A 22,951-nucleotide genomic window follows, 5' to 3' on the forward strand; every position below is an offset into this window, starting at 1 on the left:
AATGGTAACGTGATGCATGAGCAGTATAATTGTCGTAAATATGCTACCGAACGTGAATGTTTGCACAGGTGATTGCCTCTTTGGGCAGATTAATGCTTTTGTAATTTGCCTGGCTTGTTACATATTTTGTGTGAGTATTAGGTACCTGCTTTTGAAACTGAGCCTTTTATGACTTGACTGGACTCAGCAGATTTTCTCTATTTGAAATTGATCAATTAAATTGTTGTTTGGGGGTAATTGATTCTGTTTGCTGTGGAGTGGCCTGTGGCTATGTCGCCCTTCCTTTTTATCTCATTCAAAGAATACTATCACGTTAGCACAGAAATGTATGTGCTAACAGCTGAAGCAAGGAAATGAAACAGTGCATAGTTGTCATTCCAAAATAAGTAACTCATTATATGTCATGGCATTATACATCATACGAAGTAAAGATTTAGATGCAGTGTTCTTTCCTATAGAATTATCATTAAAACTCCCATTGCTATGTTTCTGATGTCTTGTATGATTCTTCACACTGCTTTTTTCATTTGTTCATTTCCTTTTTTCACTGTTCTGTTAACCAAACCTTGAAACATAAGTAACTGTTAACAAAGCCATGGCAGCAAACTTCAGGGATGAGTCTACAGATGCATGTGATGAGATTACAGAATAATATTGCTTTTAGTGACCAGCCATTCTTAGCTCCAACAATGTATGAATTGTTCAAAGTTTTAATTCAATAACATTACCCACTACTCTGCAGAGTGACAGACCAGTTGAAGCTCACGCTAGACCAAACGATGACAAAGTACAAACATTTTGTATTTTATACTTTTGTGCTTCTACATATGTTGTGTCCCTCAAGGGCAACTTGTCCCCTGCAGCAAGTGCGGCTCTGCAGCTCCTTTCTCGCACCACTAGATTTGCAGAACTGTGGCTTGTGCGTCCCCAGACTGAGCCGACCTGCGATGTCCGTTGGGATTGCCATGTTCACCCCATCACAGGTGTTACTCAGCTCCTCTACTAGTTTAGATGCTAAAGCTCTAGGAATTTTTGGTGGACCACCTTAGGAAAAAGTTGCAGTAAACCAGTTTTTTTGGCTTGACATGAGGTTTATTTTGAACAGGTAGGAGACTAGACTAACAGACTACTATGAAACAAAGGTTGCCTCACTTAAATGTCTACAGTTGGTGCACACTGTATAATTAAGGGATTCATGATCTCTTCAAATTACTGCCGGTCATCGTCTCATGAAGGAATGAAATAATAGAAACAGAAAGCTTTTGGTTGCCTTGTTGTGTACCTCATTTATCTATTTTCCACAACAAATTATTATTTCTGTATTATCTCTCATTCTTTACAGCAATCACAACAGCATAATGCAACTATGCTCTCTGGTTGAAGTAACAGTCACTATCAGGTAGATTAAGATAAAAATGACTTGTAGATTAGTAAATATGACTGACCATTAGAGGTAGCTTTGCTCTTCTTTGGCTACTGGGAAGTTAGGTGACCTGGAAACTCTGGATGTGAGAAACCACATGAGCGGTGCCTTTCCACTGGCAAAGATCAGAAAGCCAGCGCAACTGCAAGTGATTCACTGGTAAAAGATCATTGCTTGCGGTGAGACTCCTGCCTGCAGATGCTCCAAAAAATGCTCCTTGAAGCTTGGGAACTCCGTAAAGGTTTTTTCCCTTAATAAGATTAATTTCCTATTGATGTTCTTTAAAATAGCCATTAGTTTTCACTTTAAATACCTGGGGTTTTTTTATCCCAACACTTAATTTCATTCACTACCCATGTAATGGCCAATATACCTTTCATAGCATTGTACTACATGAGTTTCCCATATCTAAGCTGTATTACATTCTCCTTCATTTACTCATTGTGCTGCATTATAAATGAAATTATTTCACGTTCTGCTGCAAAAGCCCGGTCTCTTTGGACCAGCTCTCTCTACTCCCAGCCAATAGCTGCGGGTCAACGGAGGAGCCTGGTGGAAAAATGCACAAATGATCCTTAAGGGCAGCTCAAAACTCTATGCAATATAGACAAAAGCTATACCAGAGCAGCAACCAATGATCACCGTTCCTCCCCCAGTTTTGCCCCTGAGCCATTCTGGCATTTACTAAACTGAGTGTCCTTAACTTGTCCCTTCAGCATGTGTGCTTCAAATATTCTCTTAACGTAGTTTTCTGTGTGTAATTTGTTTTCTTTAACCGCAGTAGGACAAAGAAGGGAAATTTTATCATGTGATGCTCTACTGCTGCAGGTCAGTTGCAGAGGTGGAAGTTTCAGATCCAGAGTTTGGGCTCAGACACGTGGGCCGGTGAAGTGAGGTAAAGAAGCTGAGAGTATTAGAGTAGTAGATTGTCACCTTCTCAGTGAAGCACAGCTGAGGGAGAATGAAGCACTGACCCAGTCAGTCAGTTTTGTCTTTGCTTGGAGCGATGAGTTTTCCAGAAGGCTGCTCTCACCTAGTTTGGAAAGTCGCATCCCCCTGTGGTCCCTGAGCTTTCTGCCTCTCCTCCCCTCCACGTCTGCCCTCCTGTCCCTGCTGTGTCCAGCCTATCTGCTGTCCCTCATCTCTGCATCCCAGCCTCTCTTTGCAACCAGTTTCCTGCTTTTCCAGGTCTTTCCTCCACCTACAAACCCACCTCCTTGGTGTTCCTGTGCCTCTTCTCTGTGATCTTTTTGCACGGTCTATCATCTCCTCTCTCGATACACTCTTCCCTCTGTCCCCCAGGACTAGTTCTCCTCTCTATTTCCATTAGACTGCTTTTTTTCCCTTCTCCCCTTGTTTTGCCTGCATTTGGAGCCCAGGACGGAGTGCTGCCTGCACTTAGTTCCTGTGCCTGATGCCACAATCGCCTGCAGCATCTGGGAGCAGCAGCTGCAAAAAAGTCTGGCTCAGCCCCGTCAGCCCTGGGTTGGAGCTTGCCCATTGCAAGTAGCATCTTCAGAGGAGTCTTTGGCCAGTTCAGCTGCCAAATTCCGGGGACTCTGAGCTGAGCATATGCAAATGAGACTTTTCAAAGACTTGTGACTAGGCAAAAAGCTGGGTGGTTTTTCATGGGAACTGCAAAAGGACAACAGGGACCCTACCTTCCAAATTTCAAACTATTGCTGTGAAGAATAGAGACACAGGAGCTGCTCAGCAGAATTCTTGTAAGGCTTTCTTTTCTTTTCTTTTCTTGGTTTTTTTTTTTTATCCCCAACAGGGGCAAAACATGTTTTTCCTCAATCTTATTTCCTGAAGTGACTAAATCCTTTTAGTTGAAACATAAAAAAATAATAATAATCAGCCTGAGGCAGAGACAGAGCATGGGAATTTTCATCCCAAATACTTAGCTTGGCAAAATTTATAAGCAACTGAAAACAAGCCCTTATAAAGGGAACTGTTGAGATCCCCAACTACAGAGGACCTAATTGCGTTATACACAAAAGTCAGATAAGAATATCTCCATGACCCATTTGGGATACTAAACCCAATTAAAAAGTATCTGCTTTTCATATTTCAGAAATCCACATTAAGTAATGGGTGTCCTAAGGAAGCATTTGGTTTTAGCACATGTCAGGCCGTACCAAAGCTGTTGCATCTAGTTGACTTGCTAAGTATGCCTGTCAGAGATTTATTTTATTAGTTTTGTTGGATTATTTTTTTACTGAACCTATTCCGTTGTGAAATTTAATTTAAATACTTGCACGCACATTAGAAGTCCAGCCCAGTCAGCACTTTGCAAGTTCAGTGGCACTTCGAGGTTCATCCTTAGTATCTCCTGGGCAGAAAATACGAAAATAACCACAGGTGAGGTGGTTCTTCATTCAGACCACTGGCAAAAACATTTCCCACCAGCACACCTTCACTTGAGCTTATGGGACAAATCCTGATGCTTCCACCTATTGCCTAATCATGGTAGTGGATGGGATGCACTTCCACCACGGGGGCTGTGGGTTTGCATTCCCCACTTCTCTTCTTGCCAAAGAGCAGGAGCATCTGCTCCGTGTGCGGTGTGGGGCAGGGTGTCCTCCCCGCGAGGGCTCTGTCCAGGTTTCTGCAGCTGCAGAAGACACGACCCTGGTGAGCAGGCTTCACTGCTCCTCTCCCAGCTGCAGCTGCTGTCATGGTCCTGCTTCGCTGAAGGCTTCTTGGCACGGAAGCAAGTCCCATGGAAATGTGATACAGCTGTATTTTTGCCTTGGTGTGTGAGCTCTCTGTGGGGCAAAGAGGTAAATCTTCCCTCCCGGACCGTTCCTCCCCATCATCCCGTTGCAGACATACAGAGGCATGGACCTCAACACGGGGCAAAGCTCCCAGAGCTGCCCAGCTGCTGGTTTCCCCAACTTCACAAAGGAGAGATCAGCACGGGAGCAAATCCTGTATTTACAATGTCCTCTCCCCTTGGTTCGCACTCCTTCCTTGCTTGGAGGCAGTCCCGTAGGCTTTCGGCGTGCGTGAATTCAAACCTGGAAAAGCAATACTGAAACACATGAAAAATTTGGAATATTTGCACTGTAAAACTCTGTGGGGTTCCTGCGGAAAGTAACAGTCACGGCTACAGAGATACCAATGCAAAGCATTCGTGTCATTCTTGTGCTGGAGCTGAAAAACATGTCAAAACAGATGGGGATGTTGTTGACTGCAAGTTCTTTGCTTTTTAGTCAGTCATAGATTTTTCTCTTTTCACAACAGACTGGAAAAAAAATGTTTTCTTAATTTAATACAGCAATATATTGCAGTTATAACATTTCATTTATCCCCAGACTAACGGGGAATGTGCTATATGTGTTCCAGCCACAGTGCAAGTTTTCCTCAAGTACTTATATATGAGCTCCCCTCTAACTTCCCTCTACAGGAGACTGAGTTTTCATATTAACTCGTTGCAGGATCTTTTATGAGCAGTGACTGTCAAACTGTGCTTGTCTGTGCATTTGTGCATGCTGATATTGCTCTCATTTAGACTAACTTCAGCTCCCACCTCAATCTTGTTTTTCCCCATGCAGTTTTTTCCCTAATATATCAACAGTTTGTTTTAAACTTGTTTTGAAAAAACAACCTACGGTGGTTTAGACAAACCAAGCCAAATTGGAGCAATAAGTATTAAAAGATATGCACGGGGCACAAACAAAAGAATTCCCCAAATGTATCTAAGTGATTTTCTTCCTGCTTTTTTAATATAATATTTGTGGGCCAACTGTGGCAATAACTGATAATTTTAATGCAAGATGACATAATTCCAGTTCAGTGATTCTTCAGAGAGAAATTACCCTGACAACTTCTTTTCATTTTGTTCTAATTTTATGAAAAAAAAAAAAACCTTGAGATTCTTGGTGTAAGGAAAGGAAAATAATTTGAATCACCAAGTTCTGAAACTCATTTAAATGTTTCATCTCTCTTCCACTTCCAAATATACTTTCCTGGCAGGTTCTTGCGTTTCCATCTCCAGCTCCCGAGGTTTACCATCTTTCTAGCTGGGAGAGACTAAACTAAAGTTTCTTCAGAACCCACTAAATGCTTGGCAAAAGATCTCTACCATGACACAAGGGATCTTGTTTGCCTTTTCTGGGAGCTCCACAGTCTGACTTAGCAGCACTGGTTCTGCTGGAAGACTCCACATGGAAAGATCAGTTGTAAGATCAGGACTGTATTTTGAAATGAAAATTACATTTGGAAATGCACCAAGGTCATTAAGCTTCATTGTTTCCTGTCTTTGGGTGTTCGGGGGTTTTTTTCTCTCTGGCTTGTAGGGAAATCATAAATTGTTTCTTCAACATTGAGATGACTATGTCAGCTTGAAGATATGGCTTTGGAGCTTGATTTTTTTTTTTTTTTTAAAAGGGTAATACTGAATCACTCCCTATTTTGGAATAAATATGGTCTCCCAAGTTGAGTTTATTTACTTATTGCAATGGTTAAATGAAATGGTTAAAAACTCTTCTGCTCTGCAATTGGATGATTAAAACTAGATTAGCAGAAAGACCCTGATTTGGGGGCTGCTTTCTGTCCGGTTGTGCTTTTCCTGTGGATGCAAGGCAGCACACAGTCTGCAGTTCCTTCAGAAGAAACCCTTATCTGTCCCTCATCCCGCTGGTTTCTGGGTCCCAGCAAGCCTTGTCCAGCCACAGCTCAGCAATGGGATCCCACCGGTCACACGTGCAAACCCAGAGTCAGCATCCCGTGCTCTTAAGGGTTTGTCTGGTTGGGGTTTGGGTTGGTTTTTGGGGTTTTTTTTTCCGTATCGTGAACTTAATATTTCCCTTCACGTTCATCCCAGACTTCTGAGTTCTCCCTCCTGCTGGCGGCAGACCCACCTCCCACGCTCACTCTCGTGCGTCTGACTCCCGTAGACAGGGATGTCAGGCGGGGCGTTGGCGGAGGTCAACGCGTCCCAACGCGCAACGTGTCTTCTCGTCTTGCCTGCTGGTACGGCTGCCTTCCCTTTGCCCGCGCCTCACTTGGCTGCCGCGATGCTGGGCTTCACCGCCTCCCCCACCCGATGCCTGTCTCAAACTCATCACCGCCTGGCTGGCTTGCCACCTTTGGCATCCCAAACATCACCCAGGGCCGATTTTTGGTGGCGTTGTTCGGAAGAGGTAGGAAGCGAGGCACGGGCGCAAGGGAAACGTGTTGAGCGCTTCCAGACAGAGCTGCCGTTTGCTGCAGCAAGGAGGAGGGTTAAGCGGGGAGTGAAATGCAGCTTTATGGTCATTAATCTCAAATGCTCCCTCTAATGACATCTCTGAGGTTAAGTCACAGGAAGTGTGATATTATTCAGCTTAGTTAAATTTAGTGTAATTCACATCTGCAAAGCCTTTGCAAATTAGTGTTCAGTCTTAAATTGCCGGTTTCCATGATAAGTGAGCTTCAGAGTATCCTGCATTAAGTCTTGATGTGTTATGAATTAGGGTGCAGAAGCCTGAAATCCGTGCAACGCACCAAAAAACCTCAAGTTTCTGAGTAGTTCTGAGGCAAATATGCAATTAATTTAGTTTGCGACACTAAGCAGCTGGGATGGCACCCTTACAAAGAATTATTGCTCCCTTTATTTGCTCTCCCAGCGTAGATGCTGGGAACAGCCACTGGAGACAGGCTCTTTTACAAAGCCATGTTTATGAGCCACGGCGTTTGCCCGACGCAGCTGATCCTTGCTGCACACTTCACCTCATCGGGCTGTAATAGGTGCAGACCTGTATTGATTACCGTGACTTGCAGGAGAGAAAAATCTTTGCACTTCAGATTGGGTATAAATTATCAATAGCATCTCCAAGGGCTGTGAGTTACAAAAATGGCATTCTTCTGAGACAGCCTCATGTAAAGCTGTTGTTGTAGAGGTTATTAACTTTATGATTGCAGCACAGGTGTACTTGACCCACAACAATGATCATTGTCCATAAAATCCCACTGCCTGGGTTCAATCACCTGCCTTCTTCAAGATTGTTCATTAGCAAGGACCAGCAAAGGTCATGCTAATAAAAGAAGGTTAACGCTCACTATATTGGTGTAAATTCACTGGTGAAACAGCACTGTCTTCTTGCCATCGTTCTCAGTAACACAGCTATGCAGACTCCTGTAAGTGGGTCATATAGGTCTTAAGTGTACAGGGTGTATGTGTGTGTGTAAATACATATCTCTGTACATACATACACAGCAGCTGATGAAATGCAAATCAGAAAAATGTATCTGATATGGGTTAGCCATCAATGACTTATTGCAAGTGCACAAGATTTATTCACACCTCAAATTCACAAATTTTTTTTGCATTTTTTTCCAACAAATTTTTTATACTTACTTGACATAATTAAGATTTTATCAAAATTAACAGAGTCTGCCAGTGACTCCCAAAACTTGAATTTTTAACTCCGTTTGTTACTTGGTGTTTGTATTCTGGTGGCCCAGCTCCATCTTCCATGGCATTTTACAAACTCAGATGTGTTTCCTTTCTATTAAGTCACTAATAAATGTACTGAATTTCCCATGAAACCATCATTCTCACCTAGAAGATCAACTCCTCATTTCTCTTATCATTCAGGGTAGGGCTGCTGCATTTTCATGGATGTGTCCTCTTTTCTGCCCTCACCACCACACTTGGGTGGTAGGTGCAGTCTGTGTCCAGTTTTTTTAAATATCTGCCAAAGCCAGATCTGGGACTTTCTTTTTCTGTTAAGAAAGAATAAAATGTGGAGGGGGAAGATGCCTTTGGTGGGCTACTGCCAGTAACTGGAGGACAAAGGTGTTGATGAGGAGAGACTGGATGGATGCAGTAGCAGTGAGGTGGAGGAGGTCTTGGTGAAACAGGGTTGAAGAAAAGTCAGGAAAAGGCAGAAATTGGTGGGCCCTGAGGACAGGAGAGCTGGGGTCAGTGGGTGGATGAGATACAACAGGATCAGGGCCAGGTGGTGGGCAAGAGTTCAAGAAGAGCTGCAAGGTGGGCAAGTTGTGGGGGAGGAATTCAAAAGAGGAGAAGTAGGTGTCCTGGAGAAATAGATGTCCTAGAGAAGTAGATGCCCCTGATGAAAGAAGAATGGGCAAGGAGTAGGAAGAGGTTTGGGTGAAATGAAGCCTTGGGAATGAGTGAAGAGAGCATTCCTTCCCCTGAGGCTTGCGCACCTACTCAGCACTCAGGGGGTGGGAGAGGCTCTCTATCTGCCTGAGACCATGAAAGTATTCGCCCTGTCAAGCCCGAGGTGTTTCTGAGCATGTACAGAAGCAATGCTCTAATAAGGTGTAAGCTTTAAGGTCAGCAGCTGAAGTGTCTGTGGACTTTAGACACCTCGCGGGGTGATGACCAGCTGAATCAGGATTTTCAGCATCACTTGGGTTTAGGCTGTTAAGTTTCACCTGTCTTGATGTAAGGTGTGAGTCCTCTTCAGCAGCTGGTGGCACCTGGAGCAAGTGTCCAGTGGGAGCAGGAAAGCGGGTGGACGGCCCCATCTCAGCCCTCCCTTTGCTCGCGCCGTTTCCACTGTCCTGCAACAGCAGCCATCAGGAGGAGAGGACCAGGTGCAGATGAGTTTTGCTCAGGTCTCCCCCAGGAGCAAAGCCAGCATTGCAGAGGCAGTGCCCGGCTTCTTGGCATTTTTTCCTGTCACCCATCACAAAATTATCCTCTGAAGGAAAATCAGGGGGAAGTGCCCTTACTGTGGCTGCTGCAGGGATGCTGTGCACCAGAGAACCAGGCAGAAGATGGATGGTGCCAATCGCACGTTGGACGGGTTGGGTTGGGTTGGGTTAGGTTGGGTTGGATTGGTTGGGCTGGGCTGAGTTGGATTGGTTTGGGGCCACCCAAAGGCAATAGTCATAAGATGAAGCAGTCGGAATAGTGAATACTATTCCTGTACCTATGAAAATACCCTGGGCTCATGTTGACTGCAATCCTTTGCCTGCACAGATACAACAGGATACTATAATCCAAGCAGAAATTCAGGAAAAAAAAAAAAAATCCCTTTGAAATGTTCCTTAGGCAGAAGATTATAAACATTTTCCACTGGGGGGGGAGGTAGTTAATTTATTCACTAAAGACTTACGATGTATGAATTCAGATTCTTGCTGAGATCATAAAAACACTGGGTGTTTGCTGCGGTGCTTCACACCCCGCGCACGTTCCCATTGCAGTTTGTTCCTTAGACACAGGCTCGTTCCTGTCCCTGGAAAGACCTCCTTTACTTCCACAACTGCCTATGTTGGCATCCACGCCAGTCTCCAAGCTCCGCTTCTGGCGTGAAAGGGGAGAAAATTATATTCAGCTGCTTTACTTTAAAATTGTTTTATTGCAATTGCAAATCTGTGCTTATCCTGCTAGTGATTAAAGACCTTTTTCCATCTTTATTAGGTGGGGTGTCTCTACCATCATGTAACATGGAATTTTAAAGCATTGCTGCCCTTCCTAGCTGCTCTGGGTGCAGGCGCTGCCATTTCCATGGAGTTGCCTTGGCTGCTATGTTTTTGGGAAGTGCCAAAGCTGGGTCGGTTCGTGCTCACGCTGCTGGGACAGCTGTTCCTCCTAAATTTTATATAATTTCATTTGCTTCGTGGGTTTTACAAATCTGTGATATTCTTCACTGAAGTAAGCTGACATCAGCGTTTTCTGAATTATTTCCAATAATTAAATCTCCATCCGGATGTTTGATGGCACAATTACTATTTAGGAACAAATAAGCATAAAACACCATCGCGGAGGGTAGCTATTTTCTAAGCGCCCAGTCCTTTCATTCATCCAATCCTGCCATCATCAGTGAAACTACTTGCATAAGTAGTGCTCTCCCAAGTTAGCAGAGCTTGCTGGCGAGGGGTACGCTTCAGGTCTCTGCCCTATAAACACTAAAAAGCTGTGGGATTTCAGAATAAGCTCAGATTTTTAAATCCACCCTTCAGTATTTTGAACTAAATTAACTTGCAGGTATTGCTGCAGTATGTTTTAATGTGCTTAAATGTATTTTATAAATGCTGTGTGCTTGTTAAAGCTGGCAGCGTTGCTGGGTGAGCAGAGATCCAGCCTTGGGCTCAGCAGAGCTCGGGTCTGTTCCTTTTGCTGCTGCCAGTCTCAGCTGAGCCTCCCAGTCTGCAAAACCCCAGTAATGATGATTTCTCCCTTAGAAAACTCCACTAGACATGCCCTCAGAAAGCAGTGGGGAGAAAGAGATGTAACTGACTGCTGGTATGATGCTGTAGCCTGTTAAGATCTGTCATGTAAATTAGTATTTTTCAGCTTTATAACCTGTGGAAGCTTTGAAGCTTAAATACTTGTTTTTCAGCAGTCTCGCCCAAGAAGCCACATGGATGTCTGTTCTCTCGGGAAGTGTTGGGTTTTGAGCAGGTCAAAACTTCCTTTTTTTAAAAGATAATTTTCCTTTCTCCTAGTTGAGAAAATGATGGTTTTAAAATGCTAAATACTTTATTTGTGCTCTTGGGTGCAATTTTGTAAAGATTTTTTTTCTAATTCATGACAGGAAAAAATGCCTCTACATTTAAAAAGTTTAGTTAGCTCACGAGTGTATGTTATTCAAATGCTTCAAAGCTACTATGATGTATCCTGTGAATACAATCAACTTTACAGGCTGCCTAAATAAAGCCAATAAAGTCACAGACTATTAAAAGGGCTGGATAGAAGGAAACCCACCAAGTTATCTGATTTGCCCACACTCCCCAGGGCGAGGTCAGCTATACCCATAATATTCCCAAGAGATGGTTGTCTAACCTGTTCTTAACTTCCAGTGGTGAGATCCTGCACCTTCCACAGGTATGTTCTTGCCCCCAAAACATCTTCGTAAGATGTAACCTGAATCCCATCTCACATTTGACAGGTAAAGGATTTTTTTATTTGTCTTTAAATACAGTTAAAGGTGTAGTTGTACATATAAATAAATATGAATAGATAGATAGATAGATAGATAGATAGATAGAGGTGTAGATATAGGTAATACAGATGCAAAGATTATAGATAATACAGATACAAAGATTATATAGCGATAGGGATAGAGATAGAGGTACAGGTAGAGAGATAGACAGATATATAGATATAAATGTAATTTTAACCCCTGCCTACCGCTTTCTGCATGCTACACCATTTTAACATGAGTTTTTAAATCTATAGTTGTATAATACTGAGCACATCTATACTGGACCCCTTCTGCAGGGGGTTTGCTCCCCTGCAAACATTCCCTGCATTTGAAATTGCTGCTTGCGAGAGTGTCGTTCAGTAACGTGCCGCAGGTCTGATTCATCCGGCAGCGGGTGGGATGCTGTGACACTGACGGAGCAGATCATCCTCCGAGCACGGCGTGGCATTTCACCGGGACCACGCATTCAGCGGCTTTCCCTATAGCACAGCCCTAAAGTCAGCATCCTCTCCCCTCAGACTGCATCCCTGGGAAGCCTGACGTGAGCTAATCTAGTGTCCCACCGGCTGGCTGCTTTCCTTGCTGCCTCTCACTGCGCGGGGCAGCGCCACGGACGTTTGGCAAGTGGGATATCCACACACGAGGCTCTCACGGAGGCGATCCCCCCCACCTCGGTGTGAATTTGGCGGGGCAGGGCGGGGGGGTGTCATTGTTTTTGGTTTGTGGCTTCCCTTTGCTTGGCAGTCCTCGGATGATGCTGGGGCAAAGGCTGCGTTTGAGCATCTTCATCCTTGCGGTTGCCTGGGAACAGCGGGGGTCCCGGTGCAAATTTGGGCTGTTTTAGCCTCAGCTGGCTGGTGGCAGCAATCCTGCCTGCCACCGCCCTTGCCCTTTGGTGGGCGGCCAAGTCTTTCCCTTTCCCCTTCCAAAAGCGGGGCCAGGAGGGGCAGCACCCCGGAGAGGTGTTCGTGCAAACGGTGCCACCCAAGAACCCCCCCAGCTCTCCCACTATTCAGGGGGTCTGGATCCAGCCCCAGCATCTGGTCTTTTCTGCCTGTGCCCACGGCCGGCCGGTCTCACGGTGTTCATCGCATAGATGAGAACAGATCTGGGGCGGGGGGGGGGGGCTTGCCCATTTGCCTGCACTCCTGCCCGTTTGTGCAAAAGACTTTTTCTGAAATTTTGGACCCAAGGACACATTTGCTTTTCAGGACTGTTTACCCCAGAGCAGCAATTCAGGCCAGCCTGCAGGCTGAGATCCTGTAACTCTTCTGCCTCTTGAAATCAGCCTGCATTTTTAGCTGTTTGTGAATCCTTCCTTTTTGTAATGCAGTTATGTCCAATTTGTGTTACTATGACTATTTGCATTGGTATTAGTAGCGGTTCTGTCCTGGATGCCTGGTTCTTACTGGGAAGGCCCTATAGCTGTTTGATACTCTATTTTTTTTCCTCTTTTAATATATACTCAAAGGAAAATTACTTCACTTTTGGTGACCCAAAAAATGACCTGACTTGTGGTAACCTGTGCTCAGGAGGGAATAACCTTACAACTTTCACTTATTTGGCCAGTTAGCACTCAGAGGGGCAAACAAATGACCTGTGCTTATGGGACTGCCCTTAATATTTAATGAAGAGTAGTGAAAAATGACAGCTGTGTTAGCCTCCTATCTCCTTCCTGCTTTGCAAATCTTGCTTGCATGGAGCTTTTGCATGAATCTTTGCATCTGCTGCTCTCAGGACAAGAGGAATTTATTAAATATTTTGTTACCTTTTTGAACCACTTGCTTCTTGTGAGTAGTTTGTGTGTTGTAAATGAGGGGGTGGAAAAAAGCTGATTGCAAGTATGGGAGTTCAGAGGTAATCTTTGTTCTGGGTTGGCGGGATGCTTGCTGCTCTGTTTCCATCATCCCACTAAAGATATTGAAGATAATAAATGTCCAACAAAAATAAACACTGGTCTGTGTCGCAGGAGATAATAACAAAGTATAAAATGTCTTTGGTATGTGTAGTCTATTCTCTAGCATAGCCACAAAGGTTCCCACAATTTTCCTTGGATGAATATTGCATCTAAACCAGCTTACTGTGTGTCTAAGCCCCCTTTATAAGCTGTATTTCATTTCTTCAGATTTCTCTGTTTCTTCCCTCTTGGCTCTTCCAAAGAATTCATTTCCCTGCGCAGTTGCTTTTAGATTATTATCGTGCCCATGACTCCACAAACTATTACTTCTTAGCCAAACTAAACACATAAAGATTTGGGGTTTGTTTGGGGGTTTTTGTGTCCTCTCAGAAATCACTGCTTCCATTTCATTAATTGGTGTATGGATTGTCTCTTAATTTTGCCTAAGCTTTTAAACTTTCTTTACCATTGTGATGTCTAGAAGTGCCTATGCAGAAGCTCCTAAGGTAATTGGTTCTCAGAGCTCTTGAGCTAACGGACTCCTTCCCAATTGCTCCTGAAGCTCTCATTGTCTGTCAAAAATATTTAGTGATTTTAAACAAGGTGTATTTTTTTAATCTCCTTTTTCCTTAGCTTTACTGGTGATCCTCTGATAGCTTCTTCTGTGTTGGGGTTTGAGACCTAGAAGTTTACATCAGCAGAGCAAAACAGTCACAACAGACACAATAATTTCTTCCTGTGCAGATCCGTAGGATCCAGGAATCATAAATGGAGAAACCTTAAAAATTAAAAATTAGCTATTAAAAATAGTTCTGCCATTTTTTATAGCATCTGTTGCACTCAAAGATAAAAAAAAGTTAAAATCCTGTTTAGAAATAACTTTGTGATACAGAAGTCATTTAATAGCATCCAGAAGGATGGATGCAGGAGAGGCAGGAAGTATCTTTTTCTCACACTTAAATGCAGATTTGAACAGTATCATTACATCACTACAGAGTTACAGAATTACATACCAAGAGTTAAAGTCTTATATGAAGACTTTTGTGTGTGTGTGTGTGTGTGTGTAGATAATGTGAAAAAGAAAGAAATTTCTGTTGATTCATGACTTTCAGGAGGAAAAAGCCTTTCTGAAAGGTGCTTTGCACTCATGGTCCCAAGTCAGAAGGGGTTGGCTTGTTTGTTCATTTACTCGTAAAGAATGAGTTTTGTTGCTTCTCAGAGTTGTGGAAATAAGGATAATACACGTTTAGTAAATTTTAAAGTGCTTCTGTTCGTGCAAATGCCCTCCAAATGTCTGCGTTTCACCTTTTGAGGCATTCAAATCAAGTTTTGATACGGCTTAGGGCCTTTTATATTGGTGTAGTAGAAATGTTAAACCAAACACTGACTGCCAGCGTTTGGGGGCAAGATTGCAAAGCTAATACCCTGCCCAGTACTGGCATTGACGTTTTGTAGCGTGGCAGGGTCTCGGCGTGGACCGTGACCTCGGGGACAGAGCTCGCTCCCACTGAAATCAGTTGCAAACTCTCTGCTGAGTCAGTGAAGAGCAGCAACGCTCTCCGTCCCAATGGGGACTAAACCCTGAGGCACGGAGCACCCTTAATTCATTCCGAAGCCCACGCTATTTAGAGATGAGCCACCGCTTAAGAGAACCAAACCCAAGGTCATCCCTGCGGCTAATATCTGCGGAGAAACTTTTCGACCTGGAAACTTTTCTCTGCAGAAATATTCCAGCGCGGAGGCGCGTACGGCGATCTCTCTCGGCTCCTGTGCAGCATGGGAAACCTTTGTCCCCCACATCTTGTAAACGCGGCGGGGGACCACCATTGTGCCGCGCATCTTCTGAGCACTGCGGGAGGAGGCTTTTGTCCGGCGCAGTGGGCAGGCACCGTAGGAGGGCACCTTTGTCCCGCACAGCCGGTAATCGCTCTGCAAGAGTGAATTATGGGGATTGCAGAGCTCCTTCCCTCCGCCGGCACTGTGGTTTCAGACAGAGGAGTTCGTCGGCCTCGCTGGGCGAAGAGCCGCTTTCCCTGAGTGGAAGTGGGAAGGGGAGGCGGCGAAAACGCGTTTGCACACGTGCGTGCAAATGGCCAGCGGGATCGTTCGCCCGGTCACATTGCACGGCCGCTCCTGCAGACGTCTATCCCAGTTTCAATCTTGGCTTTTCCCCTTCTCTATTTTTCCTACCCATTTAGGCTGCCCTTTTCATTATTATTATTATTATTATTTCTCTGTCCCTTCTTATGTTTCCATTATCTGCTGTCCAATATATTGTCTGCTAATTAATCTAATTAAGTAATAAGAGCTCTCATTATTCTTTCAGATCAGTAATAACCATGCTTAAAAGACTTGAGCCCTAATACCAATCCCTCTGGGACTTCATAGGTACATTTTCAACCCCATATCGTTACTTGTTATTTGTCGTCCTAAGCGCTCTAGCCGCTTCCCAAGAAGTGCACCAGCGCCTATTTCCAAGACAGCCTGAGATACCGTACATTGTCTCACAGATGCAGAGTTATGCCTTTCTTCAGCTGAAATGTACTGAACATGGTGAACTGTGATGCGGTTCCAGACTTGCAGTAGTAATTGCAGAGAGCAGAGTCCCAAACTGTGACCCAGCAAGAAACGGTGATGAGATGAGTTGAGATGAGATGCTGAGTCGGGACCCAGTCTGCAGAGATGCCATGGGTGCTGGTGGACGTGCTGCTTGTGGCTAGAGCCGGCACGGGCACGGCACAGCACGGTTGGGAGCTGCATTACCATAAATCTCAAGTATTGTGGGGTCTCCTTGGCTGGAGTAAAGTGACTCATTTGCAAACGAGAGGTAGGGGCAACCACCTTCCATTAGACTGGTGAAGGTCATAATCTGTTGTAAGTGAGTCCCCAAGGTTCCCACCGCCCCCGAGTTGCTCGGTTGACCTATGCAGAAAGACACGGCAATGGATAAATCTCTCGCTTGCTGATTTTTGTGATTCAATAAAGTGGTCAAGTTTGGTTTTTATCTGTTGTTGTCAAATCTGAGCCTGTTGTGTTCTAAGGCTCCTGTTGCCCTAAAGACGCTTGCGATTTTTTTTAATGTTGATCTCTACTAATATTCAAAGGTAAATTTTACGTGTGGTAGTTTCAATTAATCCTCCTTTTCTCAAATTAGCATTGTTTTTCTTCCCACCCCAGTCCTCTGGTACCTACCTGATTGTGCATGAATTCTGAGAAATAATTGCCAGTAGTTCAGCAAGTTCATTAACTGATTCCCTGAAGACCCTCAGATGCGTGTCATCCAGACCTGATGATTTGTATATTAAATTTTTGCAAATATTCCCTTACCTGATTTTTTTGTATCAACAACTGTATTGGCAAGTCTTCATTGTTTCTAACTGTCAGTATCTTTTTGTGGCAATGGGTAAATTGATTCTGAAACTTGTTCACCGTTTTACAGTCATAACTTGTTTCACCTCACGCCTTATTGGATCCACCTTCTCTTTGGTGCTTCTTTCCAATGATGTTCTCTACATGTTTAAAATATACATCCAGTTCTCCTTACCTCCTTCCGTGCAAGCAACTGGGAGGTCACTCTGCTATTATGGTATTTCTCTCATTTCTCTTTGTGGGGCTGGGAGCAGGGGGATTGATTATTTTTTTTTCTCCTGTGACTGTAGCCTTAGCATATTTTAGTATGTTCTAGCTGTCTCCCACACTTAACAGTTTTTATATGTCTTTTCATTGCAACATGCTCCTAGGAGTTCTTAAAGAATTAATGTCTGAAATCACCGTATGTTGTGCAACAACCCATCGCTTAATATCGTATATTGAATTGTGCAGTTTATCATCACGGCCGTTGAAATTAGTGAGTGCTAAGGGTATATATACCTTAGAGGACCTTGGCTTTAGTACAACTGCTTCTTATTATCCGACTCTCACAAACGATTCTTTCTATCGAAAAATAGATGGCTGCTCATGCATTTAATTTAGATTTGTCTGCTACTAAATACACGACTGAGATTGCAGTCGTCAATGATATTTTTCTTCTGGTGAAAACCTTATGGCCAAATCTGTCATCACCCTTAGGACATAACTCCTCTTGCTTCTGTCTAATTTTCCGAGCCTCTGGTATATAAATCATAAATGCACAGTGTGTGCACTGTTAAATTTTTAGGGCTCTCCCTTTAGTAGTAGTTGAATGTGAATACATAAGGACAAAATTTGACCTTTAAATGACTATAAAGGGCCAAGGCAGATACTTGGCAAGCTTTTCTTATTGCAATATTAATCAAGCAAAGAATCATCATAATCCTGGAAACTAAATAGCCATTGTAGTGATTTTATCACCAGGGAAATTGTTCATCTGTCAGTAAGATTGTTACTAGGAAAGGGAAAATAGGGAGTGTTAAAATTGCTTTAGACCGCTGAATCATTGAGTCCCTCTAGACTCAAAGCTTGAATTGTTTTTTGAGAGGGGTGGGTTGAGAGGGGTTGCTACAGGAAAGCTGTAGGTTAATCAGTTTCAGTAACACCAGTGAATGTAAGCCTGATCTCTCTTGAGGACATGAGGAGAGTGCATGGGAGAAGGCAGGACAGAGAAAGGGACGGGGAGGCTTCAGAAACTTATTGTTTTGTCATTTTTTGTTTCTGGATGGCCCTTTCACAGAGGAGGAAGGTTGTTGATAAAAAGAAAAAGAAAGAAGCATGGGGGGAACAGCATAATGTTCACTGCCTGCATTTTCCTCTAATTTAATCCAGTGGATATTAATGAGGATGAATACGATCGAGACAGACGGAGACGGATGCAGGCAGGCAGGAGCAACAGAGACGTGTTTGTGTGGGAAGCATCCGTGTAGGGCCCAGAAAGCCGTATGGGAAGATGTTTTGCCTCTTGGGGCTCAACGTGATGTTACCATGCGCTGCGACACAGGTGTGCGAGGAGACCTACCTGTGCAGGAGTGTCCTTGGGGTGTGCTAGGACAGCCTGTCCCTCCATAAAACCAGCTTGGGTAGATGACATCTTTGCTGATGTCATTGCATGGTGGCAACGGGCAATCATAGCGTACCCAACCATGCCGTAACCTGAGGGACAGGTCTGTTAGGCTGCGGGTTGTGCTGGAAGAGGAGCTTTATCCTTTCCGCGGTGGTGGGACACTGCGTACAGGATGACCCCGAGGTGAGGAAGAAGCGTTGGCGAGTATGGCTGTGGGGTGGCTTTCGTAGGGGATGGGCTGGATGACCTGCATGGAAAGCCACCTGCAAGATACGATGGACTGCCTCCTAGCAAAGAGGGTCTGCACAAGGATGGGTGAATTTGGAGGTGGAAGGTATTTGTACAAAAGGTGCCTCTGGGAAATTTGTGTAAGATCTCATGAATCGTCTCCATGCAACGAACGCGGGGCGGGGGGGGTGGGGAAATCTGTGTGTGCGCGTGACGTGGATCCTCGCTGCACGAAAACGTCTCTTTGTGTGGGAAGTGGTGTCTTTTCTGTCGAGGTATTTTTTGAGGGAGCTTGTCTGATGGCTGCCGGCGAGGGAGCGGGGGAGGGCAACGTGATGGGTAGTGCCTCCATCAAAGACCTTCTGGAGGGGATGGCATGCGTGGAGCCACCAAGGGTGGGCACATGGGGGTGAGGGTCCCGGCAGGGGCATGAAGTTGGGTGTGCAGGTGATGCTGTGCAGAAGCATCCCTTCAGGGCGGCCGCCCCGCATCCCCGGGGACCATCGGCCACCCCACAGAGCATCCCTCTCCGCTGGGCAGGCCACGGCCACCGTGTCCTTCATTGTTGTCACCCCCAGATTGTGATACTGTCACAAAACTGTTGCTAGGCAACAAATGTGGTTACCGGGTCTCAGCGAATAGCTGAAGGGGAAAGTGAAGTGTTGCACCATTGTAGAGTAACCATAGCAATGACCTACTATTACAGACTAAAGAATTATCATTAACAATGTTAAAGTATCAAACGGAGGCCCAGGATCCAGAGACTTCCAGGCAGCATCTCTGCATAATTGGGTTACCCAGGAAGAGGTCCCAACTCTTTCGCAGCCCTTGGATCCCTATCTCCATCGTCTTGGTTTTGTTTTGGGGGTTGTTGTGGGGGTTTGTGTTTAAATAAAGCAAATGTGCTGTGCGTTGAAGGAGGCACTTGTAAAATAATAGAAGCGCCCACCAAAAAAAAAAATAGAGGTCAATCTGTATGCAGAAGGAAGAGGTAAGCAGGAAAGGTCCACTTCAGTGCCTCAATGTCATGTATGGGCTTGTTGGAAAGGGTGCACGAAGGATGCCTTCGTGATGCACCGGTTGTTGTTCAGATCGGGTGTTTGCTTTCAGTTAAAAATGCATATGCCGGGCTAAAAGCAATGTAAAATGAAAAAGAAATAGTACCAAGTACACCAACCTTGAAGAGTAGACACTTCTTTACCCAAGTTAGGCGGAACAAGTGAGGTGCTTTAACGAAGCTTTACTTAGCAGGGTGCTTTGGAGTCTCACTTTCCCAGGCCCGAGACACGTTCAGGATCTCTAATCCGTGTGGCCACGCATGTGCGGGCATGTGTGCGTGTCTCTGCGTGTTGCATCTACCTGTGTGCACGGTTGCTCCTGCCCAGCTGCCCCCAAGCTCAGCAGCACGGCAGCCCTGACCAACCCCCCCCGCCAACCCGGGCTACCCCCAGACCAGCTGCCAGCAGCTGGATGGCCTCTCTGGGTTTTGCATTAAGACCAGGCAAGAGCAAAACAACCCCCAGTCACACTGTCACCGTTGTATTTTGCAGGTACAGAGCGCCATGAACTAACTTCCTGGAAGAGTTTTCCATCAATTTTCAAGTTCTTCAGTGAAGCAGTGGAGGCAAGGAACAGCGCAGTGAAACCAACCCCAATGCGACGCTCCAACAGGATTAAATACGAAGAATTGTAAAAGGAGGGGAGGAAAAAAAAAAAAGCCGCCACCACCACCGACCTCTTCGCTGCTTGTTTTCTGCAAGGAGTCTCCCAGCCCCTCATTAGATTGTTTTCTTCCTAGAGCACAGGGTCGTGATGTATACATCTAAATAGCGTTTTGCATTATTTCTAGATGAGTGCAACTGTCAAAGCAATATGGGTTCACTGGTTGTGCTTCCTGTGGGCTGTAACTTGGATTTCGTGCTGCCCATCAGCGCGCAGATTAAGGCTGACAGTGGTACTGCACAGTGCAGCATGGTGCAGCTCTAATTGCCCTGACATAGCCCTGCAACAAGCTGATGCCAGAATTTAACAGCTACGTTGTGGTCCTGTCGCCTGCAGGATTTTTTGCTTCTTCCTTCTATTTTGAGACAGAACAAAATCAGAATTACTCTTTTTTACAAGACAGCTCTAACTCAGAAGTGCTAACCAGCCTGTGATTTTACACCCAGTAGCCTTCTCTTTCTCTGGGACCAAGTGGGATCAAGTCTTGACTCTTTCATTTTCTGCTGGTAGGAGGGTCCAGGAAGTTTGGTCCAGATTTGTAGGAAAGCCCTTTTGTTGTCGAGATTTTCTCCTCCTGCCAGATCAATGGCATTATCTGTAGATCTTCTTTTCCTTCCGAAAGCTCCACTTAAAAAAATGCCTATTCATTAACCGGCAGGATCACACTGTGAAATATGACAGCAAAAAAAAAAAGCCAGAGACACATTGCACATTTTCCTGTTTATTTTTAAATGCAAAGATGCTTCCATTTTCATATGCTGGGTTTGTAATGACTTTGCCATCCGGTGGTTATTCCCTTTTTCCCTAAGCCCATGGGTTCATCCCTGCTTTCCCAGGCGCTGGAGGTGGGGGGGGGGGGGGGACACAATGACGACAGTGGTGGCCAGTGGGTCCGCTCTGTGTGGGGACTCCACGCCACACGTGGGGCAGCAAGGTGGGGGGGCATGTGGCTGTAACCACCACCATCGCTGACGGCAGCTTTTCTCCACTAAAGTCTGTCTGATAAGCGACAAGACGTGCCTGATAGCGTGCCTGGCGAGCGAGCGCACTAATTAAGCTCTGTTAGTGTTGATGATGCTAAATTAAAGTGATCTTTTCTCCAATGGCCGTGCCCGCCTCACCTCTGATGCTGTTAGTGTCGAGGAGGCAACACTCAAACACATGGCTTTGGGACCCCCATCCCACTCCCCCCCCCCCGCCTCCCATAATGTTTCCTATCCCACAACTGGGGGCTGGGAATGGCAGGGGCAGGGGGGGAGAGCATTTAACCCGAGTGGGGGTACCCCTCTCTGCTGCAGAGGAAAGGCAGCGGTGCTCATGGGGGGGTTGCAAAGGGAAACCCAGCCAGGTTTGGGTCGAAATTCTCTGGCTGGGGCGGGGGGGGGGGGCCTCTCCGCACCCGCGGAACGCTCGCATCCCTGCCTGCTCTTACCTGCGGCAGGGGGTGTGTGTGTGTCCGTCCGTCCCCCCCCCCGACTCCAGCCACCTCGCGGCATTTAACCTCTCCCCTTTCCAAGCATTCCCCCCCTCCGGGCAGGGATTGGGGGGCCGGCGAGCGGGGGGGGGGGGGGTGTTAGGTCGTGCCTATGTGGAGGGCAGCGCAAAATCCGCAGCCGATGGTTTTTCTTCCCCGAGGGGAACCTGTTGCTGGGGGGGAGAGATCTGCAATTGTCTCCCCTCCCATCGGAGGATGCTGCTGCCTGCGGCCGGCCTGACACCGCCCCCCCCCCCAGGCCCCTGTTCACCCCAGCCCCTGTGTGTTTGGGGAGGGAGGGGGGGGAGAAGGAAGGCTTTTACATCGCGTGTTTTTGGTGTTCGTGCTTTTCCCCACAACCAGAGAGGAGGAGGAGGAGGAGGCCGGGGGAGGTTTGCCCCCCCGCCCCCGCCACCCCCCGCTCCACGCTGGGGACACGAGATGATGGGGTCTCCGGGGTGCCAAATGTCGCGGGAGAGGATCTATTTTTCTAAGTGTCGACGAGAAACGAAATGTACAAAAATTTTGCTGTAACGATGACTGCCCTTTTCTTAAGGCTTTTTTTTTTACTGTGCCCCCGGCCCGGCTCGCGTTACTGCTTCTGTAGGGGGGCTGTAAAGCACAGGGGGGTCCTTGCACTGAACAAAAAATAAAGATGCTCTTTTCTCTCCTTCTTGCGCGCTTTGTGTCCTTCGCCGAGCTCCGCGGGAGCCGCGGTCCCTGGTGGGTAGTGTGGGGCTGCAGGGGCAGCAGCTCCCCCCAGCCTGGGAAAACACGCGGGGGGGGGGGGGGGGGCAGGTGGGACGTGTTTGCAAACAGGACCCTGGTCGGGTTTGGAGGAGGAGGAGGGTGGAAAGGTGTGAGTTCCCCCCCCGCCGGGACCCTGTACCCTCCCCCCCCACACCCCGCGCCGAGGCCCACGCTGCCCCCGGCCACGCAGAGCTCCTCGGGGGGTGGATGGGGCGATGCTTCTCCATGCCACGGCCCAGGGCTCGACACCCCCCCCCCCGCTTCCCGATCGACCGTGAGCTTCTCCCCCCGCCTCCCCTTTCCGCGGGAAGCCTCGCTGGGCAGCGCGCCCCGCCGTCCCTCTCCCCTTTAGCTAATCCTAAACACTAAACAATGTAAAAATACACCCTGGGAGAGGGGTTTGACCGGTTCCTGGCGGAGAAGGATCTTTTTTTTTGGAGGGGGGGGAGACTGGGGGAAGCGGCATCTCCGCCCCCGCACGCTGCGCGGGATGCGGGAATGGGGAGCGGGGGGGGGGGCAGCAATTGTCGCCCCCGGGGAAGCTGGAAGAGACGAAGATGTGAGAGCATCCTGGCGTGTCCGTGTCGCC

General features: G+C 46.4%; 1 protein-coding gene across 3 annotated transcripts in view; it reads left to right on the forward strand.

Annotated features, from left to right (window-relative positions):
* Positions 1 to 22,282, forward strand: part of FAM172A (family with sequence similarity 172 member A) — a 272,178-nt gene extending 249,896 nt beyond the window's left edge. For 2 of the 3 annotated variants that reach the window (XM_030004919.2, XM_030004920.2), the window contains one exon: positions 19,967 to 22,282. In XM_030004919.2, coding sequence (XP_029860779.1) covers positions 19,967 to 20,109 — 143 coding nt within the window. In that variant the 3' untranslated portion in view covers positions 20,110 to 22,282. The remainder of the gene's footprint in view (positions 1 to 19,966) is intronic. The other variant, XR_003922007.2, reaches the window with a different exon arrangement.
* Positions 22,283 to 22,951: the final 669 nt, after the last annotated feature.

Source organism: Aquila chrysaetos, chromosome Z, assembly GCF_900496995.4.
Source record: "Aquila chrysaetos chrysaetos chromosome Z, bAquChr1.4, whole genome shotgun sequence".
NCBI classification, from domain to species: Eukaryota; Metazoa; Chordata; class Aves; order Accipitriformes; family Accipitridae; genus Aquila; species Aquila chrysaetos.